Source organism: Argentina silus (assembly GCF_951799395.1).
Source record: "Argentina silus genome assembly, chromosome: 5".
In the NCBI taxonomy this organism is placed as follows: Eukaryota; Metazoa; Chordata; class Actinopteri; order Argentiniformes; family Argentinidae; genus Argentina; species Argentina silus.
In genome coordinates, this window is record NC_139659.1 from 15,598,525 (window position 1) to 15,613,968 (window position 15,444).

General features: G+C 40.8%; 2 protein-coding genes across 2 annotated transcripts; both read left to right on the forward strand.

The window, feature by feature from the left end:
• The first annotated feature begins 120 nt into the window (after nucleotides 1-120).
• Nucleotides 121-7,182, forward strand: anxa4 (annexin A4). Its single transcript, XM_083669350.1, has 13 exons — nucleotides 121-262; nucleotides 1,382-1,434; nucleotides 1,842-1,929; nucleotides 2,677-2,771; nucleotides 3,877-3,990; nucleotides 4,164-4,254; nucleotides 4,763-4,842; nucleotides 5,096-5,152; nucleotides 5,374-5,467; nucleotides 6,241-6,336; nucleotides 6,523-6,581; nucleotides 6,709-6,831; nucleotides 6,953-7,182. Exons 2-13 carry the CDS (start codon nucleotides 1,426-1,428, stop codon nucleotides 7,007-7,009), a joined length of 963 nt encoding a protein of 320 aa, XP_083525476.1. The 5' UTR covers nucleotides 121-262; nucleotides 1,382-1,425; the 3' UTR covers nucleotides 7,010-7,182.
• Nucleotides 7,183-9,697: 2,515 nt separating this feature from the next.
• Nucleotides 9,698-14,163, forward strand: LOC310804586 (beta-4C adrenergic receptor-like). Its single transcript, XM_083669871.1, has 3 exons — nucleotides 9,698-9,817; nucleotides 10,921-12,224; nucleotides 13,197-14,163. The coding sequence occupies exon 2, from the start codon at nucleotides 10,980-10,982 to the stop codon at nucleotides 12,219-12,221; it is 1,242 nt and encodes a 413-aa protein (XP_083525997.1). The 5' UTR covers nucleotides 9,698-9,817; nucleotides 10,921-10,979; the 3' UTR covers nucleotides 12,222-12,224; nucleotides 13,197-14,163.
• The last annotated feature ends 1,281 nt before the right edge of the window (nucleotides 14,164-15,444 follow it).

Sequence of the window (15,444 nt, forward strand, 5' to 3'; positions counted from 1 at the left end):
GTACATATTATGTTCTTGATCAACTTTAATCTAATGTGAGGTCTGTAATCACAGAGAAGATTTTTGATGTGTAATTCATCAGCATGTTGTAATCATAGCCCCTCCCATCCCTTGGAAAAAGAAACCTCACCCAGAAACCTCTCACACTCGCCATTCGGTTCATCCTTCCTTTACCTATAAAACCAACGGTTAACAGGGAAGTATCATTTTTCTCGTCAGTATTACTCATTGAGAACGACAGGTCGTTTCTATTGTCATTACGGTAAGTTCACCTTTGCATGCTATATTGTGGTGAAAAAGCTTATAACTATTTTCAAATGTTATGTTTCTTAAGATCTACACATTTCCTCTGTAAAGGGCGTGTCTCTCTAAAACTAAACTGAACGTACACAATCTAATAAGTTATTGTTTTATCCTTGGCCGCAGCTCTCTCGAATAGCCATAAACATTGAACGGGCTTTATGTAAGACCGACAATGTATGTTGAAACGAGTTACGTTTGTTGACGACTTTGTTGTCAAACGTCAGCATTGAATTGGCACAGTGGTAACTTTGAGAACTACATTATTTCATAATTCTATATTGATATTCTGCTATTTTAATAGATTAATATAACAGAGGGTGTTACAGTCAAATAGTTGCGTATTTTCATAACAAACTGAGCAGATGTGTACAGTAAACATGGAGAAAGAGTTGTCATTGGTTACAGAATCACAATTACACCCCTGGGCTATAAGGGCAATGTTAAATAATAATTTACTTAGAGTCTACTCGATTGTTTTATTAATTAGAGTCTGCTAGATTTTGTCCTTAATTATGACCTATAATTTCAAACAGAAAATCCTTGGACATTCTATCGATTGATCTCACATTTATTCATAGTAGTACTAACGTAGTTTTGTGGAAAATGAGAAAGCTCAGACCCATGTTTGTGTTAATTAGATTTTTCGATAAGGTGTGTGGTGACAGTTAGGGGGTAAGTTGATCTATAGAGAGCAGGATAAAGCTGAAGTGTGACCTACCTTCCTATGTGGAGTAATTACAGGTAGGTGTCCCATAGCTAATGAGATGACCTGTGAGGAGACTTCCCCTGTGTAATGGACACACCAGAGAACAGATGATGAAATGTGTGTGCGTGTGGGGGAAACCTCTTTCCTGCTTGTTTACCTGCTGTGAAAGCTTAACTCTACATAAGGAGCTGATTTATTGTATTGTAGGAACAGAACAATTTTACAAAAGCATTATTATTATGCTGTATTGCCTAGTTCCTTTCTGCAATTAAATGGTCACAGGTATTGTATTAAAGATGAATGAGGTCTTCATTATCAAGTACCATAAGTGATCCTTCAAATCTTTTAATTTCCCATTCTTTATTCCCCAAGCTTTTTTAACCTCTGAAGTTTGGAAAAAATATCATCTCGTTACAATGGCAGCGGTAAGTCCCTTCCCATGACCAACTCCTGATGGTAATATTTACATACATTGACATACTCAGGAATTGTTGTTTTTCAGTCTGTATTTTCATTCAAGTTTGCATGAAAGATTAATGACATGGTGGTATAATGCATTTGATCCGATTGTGCAGTAGAATGCCCTCTCAGTATCAACCACTACTGAACAGCTGATGTAGTCTGTAATGTACACAGAGGCTTCCCATGTTATTAACATGCCGATATGATGAATATCACTGTTACTGAATGCTCACTCATCTTTTGAGTTGTGTAGATTCATGTGGATGTGAGAGTGTGTCTGAAAGGAGGAGAGAGTGAGAGGGGGATTGGGCAAATGTTTGCTGTGGGATTAATGGGAAGATGTGTGGCATTTGGATTTGTCCCATTGCAGATTGGCAACCGTGGAACTGTGACTGAGGCTGCTGGGTTCAACCCAGAGGAGGATGTCCAGAAACTGAGAGGTGCCATGAAGGGGACTGGTAAGTCATCATCCCAATAAGATGTCACAGAACATTGTTGGTAAATGTATAGCACGGTCGTAGTCAGTCACTGCCCAAAGTTTTTTTTTTTTAATGGTGTCACATCTCTCCTCTCCATAAAATCCTCAAAACTCACTATCCTGTTAACAGTACCAAAGAAGTCTATAATCCTAGACATTTCTAAAGGCCAGCTGTAGTTTCCATTCAGATGACCTCATTCATTCCTCTGAGGGTGCCCTGAGATTACTTTCCATCCCTCTCCAGCAGTTTGCCTTTCTCCTGTTCTCTCAGAAGGTTACCATCTTTTTGCTGTATCTTCTTTATTTGTTTTTTAAAATATATTTTTTTGGTATGGCAGAATACAAGGTAGTACTGTGTAATAGCACATTCATTAAGTCTGCACAATGTTTTTTTGTTTTTTTTTCTGAATAAACCAGTCTTGGCACCATGTTTGGAATGCTGATGCTGTTAGTGAGACATCATTATATTCACCTGACTCTAGTGTGAGTTATATTAGAAACAGATGGCACATACACTGATGGTGATAAACAACTTTGCCATGGGATCAGGGAGGGTGTCTCATGGGGAAGAGAGGGTCCCCATTTATGTCCCTGAACTGTGTGTGATGGAATGCTAGAACTGCTAGCTACAGTTCTGTCAAGTGCCATGTCAAAGCAATACTTAAGTTGCCAATGTATTGTAGCAGCAGTGTATGATGTGATACGATTCTGTGATGTTTTCTTTCAGGCACTGATGAGGAAGCTGTTATTGGGGTCCTGGCTCATCGTACGATTGCTCAGAGGCAACGCATCAAGGAGGTCTACAAACAGTCTGTGGGGAAGGTAATGCATTCTTCTGGTAGTATTGTAACTGAAGAAAAGAAATTATAAAGAATTGTGTGTACTATCACCCTCATATCTCATATCTCAGTTTGAATTATTGGCCTTTCCTCAAAGACTTCCAAAGAAAAACACTGGCTGTCTGATGCTAATGAGAGACATGTCTGGAGGGTGATTTATTTTTTACAGAAGCCCACTGTATACTGCATGGCTTGAGTTGGGAGTAATAATGTAAATAGTGTTTACTTCCCAAGTGAAAATGCTATGTCTGACATCATCTTGTGTGTGGTCTTAACCTTAGGTGTGGTGTGGGTTGCTAATGGTTACTGTATGTTGTGCTGATAATAGGTGTCTACTAGGGTTAACCATTAACTCCTGAATACAAATGTATACTGTATTAGACAGAGGACAGAGAGAGGCTTGTATGCTGACATGTGTGTCTCTCTCCAGTGAAGAGGTAACTGACATTACTGTTTGGATACTGCAGTGTGTGCTTAAGTAAATGAGAGAAATTACAGAATTACAGCCCCCTGTTAAACAGTAACAAAATGTGTGATGAATGTTTGCTCTACTGACAGTGAGAGATAGGAGCTGAACACGCAGTATCCTGTGCTGTGGGTGAATTGCCAATAAAGTTATCTGAGAGGTCAAATGAATGAATGAGGAACGAGCAAAGAACGGGCAAAGATTATTTGTGGAATCCTCCTGGACAGAAACAGTGAGTCATTGGGACACCCATTCAGGCCACAGGCTTGGTTCATAAAGAACAGCTTCTCCGTCGACAAAGTCAGATGTCCAGCTCTACAGCAACCACACCCCTCTGGAACCATTCACACATCTGGAATGTCTAAACCGTCAAGGAAATGCAACAACACACATTCAGAGCAATCTGAATGTGGTCCTGTTTACCCATCCAAAATCCTTGCTTAATCACTATACACTGCAGACTGTTCTTATTTTTCAGGTTTTTACACAGAACTAATAAAAGCTCTCCTTACCCTCTTGCAAATCTTGTGGTGAAGCACCTCATGTAAATAACCTGCCCGATATTTAGTTAATATTTGAACCATTGTTTGATTGTTCGTTGGTCTGTGTGTGTGTCTTCTAGGACCTGGCTGACGATCTGCGCTCGGAGCTGACAGGAAACTTTGAGTCGGTGGCGCTGGGCCTCCTGATGATCGCCCCAGCGTATGATGCCTATGAGCTGAGGAAAGCTATCGAGGTCAGACACTGACTGGTTGTGAATGGGTTACTGAAATGGTCTTATAAAGCGTCTTTCACTTGATGTTGAAGTACTTTTTATTGAATGAGACTTGACTCACCTCTTAATAAGTAGTTCCGAACTACTCAATGACGTGTACTGTAGCTCTCCATGTTTCTATCACTGAATTTTAGGGAGCTGGAACAGAGGAAGCTGCTCTCATTGATATCCTGGCTTCAAGGACAAACGCTGAAATTAGAACCATCGCTGCATTCTACAAAAAAGGTTCATCACTGCCTCTGTGTACAATTAATTGAATTTCCTGTAGAGGTACAGTATCACATTCAGGTTGTGGTAGTGTCAATACCTATTGGTTCCTGTATAATGTGCATGATATCTGATATAACATATCAGTATCTAGTCATCTTTACAATGTATGGAAGGAGGTACAATGAAACAAACAGTATAAACACAATGCCTCATGAATTATTCGTTAATAATAATAAGATAGAGTTGTCCTCCATATACCCATATGAATGTTTTGTTTCCTGTCTTAGCTGTTGACAGTGTATTGACAGAGAGTTTCAGATGTTCTTGTAGTTATAATGGCCTTGTGAGACCACTGGGTTTTAACTCATGTTTTACTCCTACAGTACTTCTTTGTCATGACTGTGTAGCATGCAGTCATATACTGTAGTACATGGCACTGGAGTTTGATTACATTATTTACTGTATATACAGTAATTACACATTCATTAACCCAATAGTGGTTGGCATCTTGAATCTTTTGCAGAATATGGGAATTCTCTGGAGGACGATATCTGTGGTGATACTTCTGGAATGTTCCAGAGAGTTCTGGTGTCTTTGCTGACGGTGAGAACACACCATTTCATGAAATCGCAGTGATTTAAACTCAAATAGAGAACCTTGATTACATTGCAACAGAGGAAATTAAGCCACAGCTATGTGATGTGTTAACCGGCATAACTGTCAGCCCTGCCTCCCTTTACACTTGACTTAGATTTCAACTCCAGTAGATGTTTTTAGATATAGATTTGTATTCCTAGTTAGGAAGTGGTTTAACCACATGGTAACCTGGCTGCTGTGGCGGTGTTCTCTCTTTTAGGCCGGGAGGGATGAGGGCAACCAGGTGAACGCGGCCCAGGCTGTACAGGATGCTAAGGTGAGCATCAAGACCAGTGGGTCCCAGCCTAGAGCTCTCACATCTGATTGAACTAATCAACTGATCAACTTAAAAACCTTGATTAGCTGAATCAGGTGTGTCACTGCTGAGGCTCTCCAGGACCAGGAGTGAGAATCATTGATCTACACCCACAGATGAGGTGAAGGGTTTTGGTTTATGTACCAGTTGTTGGTTTGTGAAATGTCTCTCGTGGTTTTCAGGACATCTATGAGGCTGGGGAGGCCCGCTGGGGAACAGATGAGGTCAAGTTCCTCACTGTACTCTGTGTGAGGAACCAAAACCACCTATTCAGAGGTATCACACACACACACACACACACACACACACCACATGTTCTCTACATGTCCTCACCACTTCTCTTATTTACAGTGCATTCGGAAAGTATTCAGACCCCTTCACTTTTTCCACATTTTGTTATGTTACAGTTATTCTAAAATTGATTAAATTCTTCTAATTCTTTTTCCCTCATCAATCTACACACAATACCCCATAATGAGAAAGCCAAAACAGGTGTCGAGTGTCATAGCAAAGGGTATGAATACTTATGTAAATGTGATATTTCAATTTTTTATTTTTAATAAATTAGCAAACATTTCTAAACCTGTTTTTGCTTTGTCATTATGGGGTATTGTGTGTAGATTGATAAAAAATAATTTAATCCATTTTAGAATAAGGCTGTAACATGAAAAAGTCTGAATACTTTCAGAATGCATTGTATTTTCTCACCAAAAAATACAGATGAAAGACAAACAGTTAGGGTTAGGGTTAGGGAATAAGACACGGTTTAAATGTTTATTTTAACCTCACCAAAGGAACAACAATTTATGACATACTGTAAACCAATACAAAGAACACATCATTGTCTCTCTCTACTTCTCTTTTCACTAGGCATACACAAAACGTTCTGCACACAAGCAGAGCCTTTTGCTGACATCCCCTGTGGTGATTTGAGGGTTAGGGTTAGACATACTTGCTCTCTTGCTTATTCATCATGTCAACAGTTTACTGTAATTGATACCTCTATCTCTCTCTCTCTCTCTCTCTCTCTCTCTCTATCTATCTCTCAGTGTTTGAAGAGTATCAGAAGGTCTCTGGGAAGGACATTGAGGCCAGCATTAAGAGTGAGATGTCTGGCTGTCTGGAGGATGTCTTCCTGGCAATAGGTCAGTCTGATCAGATCTGATTCAGTGTCTTTCACAGTGTACCAAAGACAGTTAAGCCAAATCATAGCTGATGAAAAGAATCATACAGATTTGAGGCACATGATGCAATACTGATGCAAACAATCACATTTGCTCTACTTCTCAGAGATATTGTGCCTGATGAACAAATCTATTTTGTTTTTGCAGTGAAATGCCTAAAAAACAAACCAGCATTCTTTGCAGAGCGGTTATACAAATCTATGAAGGTAAGGTAACATAAAAAAATATATTTTTAGGGGATTTGTGATTCAGCAAGTGTTTATTTCCTACAACCAATGAATTAATATGATAATATAGGCAATATTAGTACATTAGTACATCCTTCTGTCTCAGGGTCTGGGCACCACAGACACCATCCTGATCAGAATCATGATTGCTCGGGCTGAGATTGACATGCTGGACATCAAGGCTGAGTTCCTCAAGATGTACGGCAAGACTCTCTATTCCTTCATCAAGGTGAGATACACTGGCCACAAGAGATTGATCGCTGATTTATCATTGAAAGAAAATGCTATACTGTATGTGCCCTTTTTTTCTGTTGGCAAGAAGTCAAACTGAATTCCCATGTGTTGTTTAGGGAGACACTTCTGGTGATTACCGCAAAATCCTGCTGCAGCTGTGTGGAGGAGAGTAAAATGACTATGACATCATTCAGCTATGACTTCACCCTGCCATAACATGATTGGTGCTTTGACGAATTTCTCTGCTTCCCACTGGCCCTTGTATTTCAGAGACCAATCATGATGCCTTTTTTTGCAGTTTGTTATACTAATTAAACAGAAAACAAGTGACATTTTACACCTGCCTGCACCTCATTATTGTTCCCACACTATGGCTTTAATTAGTGATGTTGGTAAGAGAGAGAGCTGCTACACGCATCTCTAAAGAGCATAAAATACTTACCTTACTGATCTCTGCCTCCCACCTCTGTCTCAGCAGGACATTTTTATTACCGCCCGTGATTGAAGTCCATTTGTTTAATTAGCTTGAATGTCTCATTTGATGAGTCAGCTCTGACTCTTTGATTCAATTACCTTAACAGGATGTTAGTTAGATTTGGAACGCAATAAAGCATGTAGCAGTCAATTCATGGAAGCCCATACATACACATCTTATACACACTATAGCCAAATGAAAGGGAACACATGAGAATCAATCATTGATAATATGGAACCAATTGACAGAAAACTGTGGTAATGCCCAACTCAACCACAGGATGGCGCTGCTACCATTCTCTACCATGTGTTGAAAGTGTTTCGCTAACACAGAGCAGTTCGAATCCTGTTGATGAAGTACGCTTAGAAAGATGCAGTAAGTGTTTACATTTTGCCATTGAACTTTACTGTAAGATGGCATACCTCCTTTCAAATTCATGACCTCTATTACACCTTCTGTTCTCCAAAACATATTTAATGAAGTAATTTCCTGTCTTATTAGTTCTACCCACTTAGAAAAAACTTCATGCTTCATGCATTTAATTCACTACATGAAAAACACTCGAGTATCATATCAAAGTTGTCACTAGTGTGTTTTTGGATCCCTGTTTGATTGATCGAACATCAGTAACCAATGTTTACTCAGCATATAGGAGAGCCTGGCACCCCAAATCCATGCATTTCTCTATGGAACAGCCACGTACTGTGACCATCTGGTGAATCTCCTCTGTTAACTTGTTAATTCAGGCTCAAGTTTTGAAATTGCATTTTTAGTGTAGATGATTTTACAAAAAAAGTGTCAGACCACGGACTGATTGCAGTCCCTGACTTCCTGATCTGTTCAGTTTACAACAGTGTTTCCAAAATAGTGGACTGTGGTTAATTTCCCCTGAGTCGTGGCTTGGAATTGGGCTTTTGATAGAAATATTGTTTTTGTTTATTTGGTGTCTCAAAAGACAATTCCAAAAGCTTTCCAGTTGGTGGGTCATTGAATTGGTGGGTCAGCAGTGCACACCAGCTCAAGCCCACTGGGCTCTCAAGACAGATCACATGTACCGTACATCTTAGCTGCTGTTAGATATACTGCACAGCTACATGGCTTTTGGAGCTATAGTTACAAAACATTGTATACTTCTACAAGGAACATTCTCCTGGAAATACAAGCTTGTGGATAGCAAGTGCATTTGTTTATGAAATGTGATCATACAAGTCAAGCTACACTAACAAATCAAAGTCTTGACATCAAGGAAACAGCCATTTTTGTGAGCTGAAATGTGAGATATAGACAAAGGACCAACTCTTTCCAACTGTAATTTGCCATGCAATGTATTTTGCAATACAGGACGACTATAGTGACATCAGTTGCATTCCTCGTCTGTCTCTCTCAAAATCAGCCATAAATAGACAGAATTAACCCAAGCATTACAACCACGTTGGTTTTAGGTCATGGTCTTATTAATGTGACCCACTTTACACCCTAGCTAGGGCCGAGGTATGAATAGCAAGGCACACTGCCAAAGCACCCCACTGCTAAAACTCAGGATGTATACAGTATACAGGAATGTATCCAGGGCTGTATTGCCTCAGACCTGGGTTTCAGTGATCTGTGTCAGGTTCCTGTATATTATGTTTCAAAAACATGAAGCTGGCCATGATGGTGAAACTGATCAGACTGCTTCACCACAGCACAACTGTAGACTACATCCTACTGACACACATAACATATTGTACCATACCAAGCCCACTTGCGGTACAATAGAACAGGTCAGGTTTATGTTACGACAGCGGACAAACATGCCTTAGAAAAGTTCTGTTGTTGCCATAGTTTATACATTGTGGAGCAGATACATGCTACAAAAAGCCATGAAGCACTATTGCCTGTCGATAAGTTCCAAATAGTCCCCTCCCCGAAACAAGGTCAGTATCCTCAGAAAAGAGTGAAAGGGTGTGTTTGGGGTCTGCTCTTCCCTGCATGCAACCTTGTCCCTCACCCCTAGCTCCCCAGACTGTGGAGGCTTTGTGAATCCACAGTCTACCGTTCGCCTGGACAGGACAGTGGACGAGATATAAAAAAACAAATAATGAGACAGAAGTTTAAAAAAAAAAAAAAAATGTCAAGGCATAAGTATATGGGGGATATCATTATGCTACTCATCAATATTCCACTGTGTCTGACATTTCTCTGAACTGTCTGATCATCTCATCTGCTGATGCCATGGGAATGCTGATGTTCTAGACTTTAGTGGTGTTCACTAGAACACCACAAGAAGCAGAGAGAACAGAGAGAAGAAGCCTCAACCACAGTCAGCCGTGCAGATGACAAATTGAGGTCACACTGCAGGCAGCGGAGGGTGGTTAGCGAGGTCAGCAACTTGAGCTACAGTATAGAAAAGTACAGAGGTGACAACTTGTTGTGTCAACTATATGTTGTGTCAGGGACTTTTCTTTTTTCTGACGGTGGCAGTTTAACAGTCATGAAACCGTAAAACATACAGCAGCACCTTCAGGTATGGTTGTTTTGGCTTTCTGGTCAATTATCTCTGGTTGTCATATTAAGCAAGGCACTAGTCTATATCTTAGTTAATTAGATATTAGTTCATATTTTTCTGCATTTGTTATTGCATGTGAAAGAGGATATGCCATGACAGTAGAATTATAAATTGTACAGAGAGCAGATAAGGTAGGCTGGTCATGGTATGACATTCTGGTGGTTGATTACTCATACCTCAATAAATATCAAATGAAAAGCTTTAGTTCAATGGTGTGCGTCAGAAGATTGATTTTACCGTCACTCAGTCTTGTTTTTGAAGTGTGTTACTATATTATTAAGAGGTTTAGTTGTTAGTTGTTAAAGTGATTGAATTTTTGACTAGTATGGGCAAGCTAGGTGGGTCCCCTAAATAGAACTATTGTCAAGAAATTACTTGATTTGGCATGCAAGTGCACACCTCCCCACAACCATGAGCAAAAGCTTATCAAGCAAAAGTTTGTGAGCCTTAAATAAAGGACTGTGTGCTCTAATGCGATAGGAAATTGATAAACATCATATTATGAACCATCTAATCAACAATCAAGCCAAAATGTTATGTAAAGAATTAGTGACAACATTTCATTTTTGTATCTAAGCTTAGTTATTATTCATTGTGGTCTTGTTACAGTACACTGAAGATTGTTTATTGTTGATGTCAGGGGAGGTGGGTGGAGGTAGAAATCGGGAATGCATTATGGAATGCATCATTATGGAATGGAATGAGGAATGTGTTTGATTCCATTCCATGCATTATAATGAGCCGTTCCTCCAATTTCTGCCTCCACCAGCCTCCACTGGTTGATGATATCTGAGAGAAATAGAATATCTCAATGGGATGCCATGCAAACCTTATTTTTATGGTTTATTTTTTATTCAGAGAGTCCTTTTGAGACCAAGGTCTCTTTTTCAATAGCAATTCTGCTATGCTAACATTGCTCTCCATTTTCTTTGGAAGAAAAACATCAAAAGGTCAGATACTTGGGCTAGAAGAGAAGCGATTCAGTGACATTACTTTTTTTCTCAGTGACCCTCAGGCTTTAAAACTGAACTATTATGTAGCCTCTTTTCTGTGTTTCTCAGGGGTTGCTACAGTAACTTCCTCAGGGATTTCTGTGAGGCTGATTGACAGTGGAGAGAGAATGAGCAACAGCAACCCTAGACCTGGACCGTACCATGACCCGGCCACAGCGCTGGTGTTGCCAATCCTGGTGATCATCATCTTCATCACAGTGGCTGGCAACCTGCTGGTCATCATCACCATCACACGCACCCTTCAACTCCAGACCACCACCAACGTCTTCATCACCTCTCTGGCTTGCGCTGACCTCATCATGGGCTGTCTGGTTCAGCCTCTTGGGGCCTCCTTGGTGGTGACGGGGAACTGGTTCCTCGGTGGCATCGCCTGTGAGCTCTGGATCTCCATGGACGTGCTGTGTGTGACGGCCAGCATCGAGACACTGTGCACCATCGCCGTGGACCGCTACGTGGCTATTACACAGCCCCTCAGGCACCAGGCTCTGCTAGGGAAGCGGAAGGCGCGGATGATGGTGTGTGCAGTGTGGGCCGTGGCCGCTCTTGTGTCCTTCATGCCCATCATGAGCCAATCATGGCGAGCTCAGGACAATGCAGAGGCCAAGCAATGTTACAAGGAGCCAGCCTGCTGTGACTTCATCACAAACATGCCTTATGCAATCATATCCTCAGTGGTGTCCTTCTACATCCCCTTATTGGTCATGATCTTCATCTACAGCAAAGTTTTCCTCATCGCCACACAGCAGGTAAGACTGATCAGTAAGAACAGGCTGCATTTCCTCAGTGACAGTGACATTTTCTCATCGGAGTGGGACTGTGTTAGTGCTGGTAGTTCCAGGGCAGGAGATGCCAGGAGGGCTGGAAGTGCTAGTAGCTGTGTGGAGGTGAGGAACCCCAGTATAACACCCTCACGGCCAATACTTCTCAGGGAACACAAAGCCCTCAAGACCCTGGGGATCATCATGGGGACCTTCACTCTGTGCTGGCTGCCTTTCTTTGTGTCCAACATTATAAGGGTGTTCAGGCCCAATGTACCATCCAGGGAGATCTTTCTCCTACTCAACTGGCTTGGTTACCTGAACTCGGGCCTCAACCCCATCATCTACTGCCGCAGCCCTGAGTTCCGAACTGCCTTCCGCAACCTGCTCAGCTGCCCATGGCTCTCAGAGATGGGTCTCAACAGCCTCCTGAAGGCCTTGAGGGTGCAAGGCCTAACTGACTCAGGGCTGCAGGAGGGCAGCGCTAAGGCACAGACTCTGAGCTGCCCAGAGTGGGAACTGCCTTCTGTGTTAACCCACAGCCAGGCCAGTCCACTGGACATGGATGTTTCTCATAGAGAAGGAGTCTGAGAGGTAATTAACACTTGTATACATTTGCTTAGTTGATTTCATCAAAGTATGACAATGATAATTACTATGTGCCAATGTGCACCCACAATGTAGTTACACTTTACCTCTGATATTATTACAGTATTACATATGGTTTAGTGCCACTCAATATACATTCTAAAAGTACTTTTGTAATCAAGGAAGTGGTTAAATGGAACATTTTATCTGAGAACGCTGGCACATGATCTTCCCACGCCTCAATCTGTTTATACTTGGTTTGTGTGGTCGGTGCATTTGAACAGTACAAGCCATTTCAGATATGGTGAGGTCCTCTGCTTGTCTCTGCTGCCACAAAGGCATAAAACACAGAGTGATGATATGACTGTCACCGCTGTGGGGCCAGTGAACTGAATAGAACCTTTTTTTTTTTTTTTTTTTACATTTATGCGATTTAGCAGATTTAGATTTTCCAAAGCGACTTACAACAAATACATTTGTTTAAGTAAGTGAATCATCTATCCATCAGTCATCATAAGATAAAGTAATCAATGCTCAGACCAGGGGCCATAGGCAATCACAATGCTCGAAGAAGGACTTTTTTTTTTTTTTTTTTTTATTAGCAGGAGAGAAACTTGTACAGGGGGGTAGTGGGGGTGAAGAGGTCTTTAGGAGGGGCCGTTAAAATGTATTATGTCAACCCAACTAATTCATGATTAGACAGGCAGGTTAGAAAGGTGAGTAACAGAAACTGGTGCTTAGATATAGGCTTAGCTGAAGCTGTTTGTTCTGTAGCCTACCTGCATGCAGACATAGGAATCTCTTTGTGGAATCTCTTTGTGTAATTAGCATACATTCAAGACAGGGCATTGTTCGTTTTTCTAGTCCTCTCTCTTTGATCGTACTTCATCAATAGGCTTACCACTTTGTTGCAATATGTTACCTTATAGTATGAGGTGACTCGACCTAAGGTGACTAAAATAATGTTTTTCTCTCTAGAATGTCAGGCCCACAACAAGATATCATCTGTTGTGGCCGCCACGTCAGGACAAGTCTGGGGTCTGTCAAGATAGAGCATCCACAGAGGAATTAGTTGACAGGACCAGGGAGCAACTCCAGACTGATCAGAAGTGTTCAGTACATTGTCTCGTGGTCATCACAGAATCTGAAAGATTGAGGACAGAGGAATGCAATCAACTAAAATGAATGATCAAGATGGCCAAGTGACTTGGCAATGGCACGGCAAACATTTCAGACACATTGAAATACCAACCAAACAATGATATACTGTACAGTATATCTAAGAATGATCTTGCAAACTAGGTAACATACAGTGCCAAGACAAAGTATGTGAACCCCTACACAGTTTTCACATTTTGTTACGCTGGAGCCTGAAATTAAATTAATACATTTAATTTCGATTTTTATTTTTTTTAAATTGATCTACACAATCTACTCCACACATTCAAAGATTAATGTATAGAAAATGTATAAAAATACTTGTGAATAAATTAATAACCAAATTGTCCTGTGTAAGTGAACCCTTGGCAATGGTAAATCCAAATTAGTACAAAGCACTGAAAAGACCCTACCAAGTTACACAATAGTTGGATGGACTCCATCTGTGTGCAAAAATAGTGGTTCACATTATTTATTAATAAACATTAATCTCTCTGACAGGTTCCTGTCGATCTTTTAAAGTGGATTAGATCAGGCCATTCCTCCAAAGTGAACAGCGGGAGAATAATGAAACGTAGGAGTGTAGCAGTGAGGCCAATGCTGACTTTGAAAGAGCCACATGCCTCATTAAGAAGGACGGAAACTATCCATGGGTCAACAACATCGCAGTCACTCCTCAAAACTGGCATATGCGACAGAGGCCAGATTAAAACCATTACTGAAAAATAAAGACTTCCCATTCCTGCATTGAGTTTGCCACATATCATTCGAGTGATACTGCTTAAGTGGAGCCAAAAAAGGATAAGGGGATGTAGAAGGACACCACTGAGGATAGCAGATACAGTATTATTAACTCGTTATCTTTATCTTTATCTTATTTTCTGTTTCCAATGGTAATCCCAGAAGAAAAAAGCTATTTGTACTTTGTTATTCTGTAATTACTATTTTAAGATGTCTTACATTTCCCTCAGAATGTAAGCATGTGTACAGAGACATAGGGTGGCGCTCAACAGTAAGGTTGTGCTTGTTGCGCTTGTAAGGTTGTGCTTGCATGATATGTCGACTCAGAGCACACCCTAAATCAAGAACAATAAATATGACATACCAGATTCTCACTCAAAAGAGTCCAGAGGAGTGGACCTGCCCCCATTGTCCTACGACAGATGGTGTCATTCCTATGCAACACTTGGAGCCTTAACCAATGAGACAATGGACCTGCCCCCATATGCATATATCTGTTTTAGTGTTGTTGGGTCTCTTCCTTGGATAGGGTCAGTCAGGGCCAGATGGACCCGCTCCCCAGTAGCATGGTGTACAGGTAAGTATATGTGGATCTGTATTCTCACTGTACAGTATGTGATCTCCTTGTGTCATACCAAGCACATAGTATATGGCAGGGCGATCATATTTGTCAAAGAAGTTGGCTAAAGCACCTTCAGTACGGTCCAGATCTGAAGTCAGGCAAGCTCAGCAGTGCTTCTACTCCACTGACCACTGACATACTGAGAGCTAATTGAATTACCCTATTTTAGCTGTCACAATCACAGTTGCTAATGAGGGTTAAATGGAAGGCCCTATTAGAGGTGACCTGCCACAGGAAGATCTAGGTATTGGCAGACATCCAAGACACGACACACAAGGTCAGATACATTATTTCCACCAGCGAGATGAAGGGTGAAAGGCGGAATCAAAATTCCACTTGTGTCCATTCAAAGAGCTGCTTTATAAGACTGTCTTAAATTGTCTGAGAGCGTGACTTTTAATTGGCATATGAAAATAACTTTTGTTGTGTTAAAGACTCAATTTAAAATGTTTGCCATCAATCCACACACAATACCCCATAATGACAAAGCAAAAACACGTCTTTAGAAATCTCTGCAAATACCTCATTTACATAAGTATTCAGACTCTTTGCTATGACACTCTTAAAATTTGCTCAAATGCAAAAATGGCTTCAACAAGTACATGCACACACGTGCACACACACAGGTCATTCACAGATGCCATATACTGTAAGCTTGTATTATAACAATATGCATCAATTACAGTTTTCAATCACATTTTTTAA

Bases quoted from the DNA above. Each gene is read 5' to 3' on its own strand.
- LOC310804586 (XM_083669871.1), top strand. From the start codon at position 10,980: ATGAGCAACAGCAACCCTAGACCTGGACCGTACCATGACCCGGCCACA.
- anxa4 (XM_083669350.1), top strand. The intron at 2,772-3,876 runs GTAATGCATTCT...TGTGTCTTCTAG, and splicing joins ACAAACAGTCTGTGGGGAAG to GACCTGGCTGACGATCTGCG. The intron at 6,582-6,708 runs GTAAGGTAACAT...CTTCTGTCTCAG, and splicing joins GGTTATACAAATCTATGAAG to GGTCTGGGCACCACAGACAC.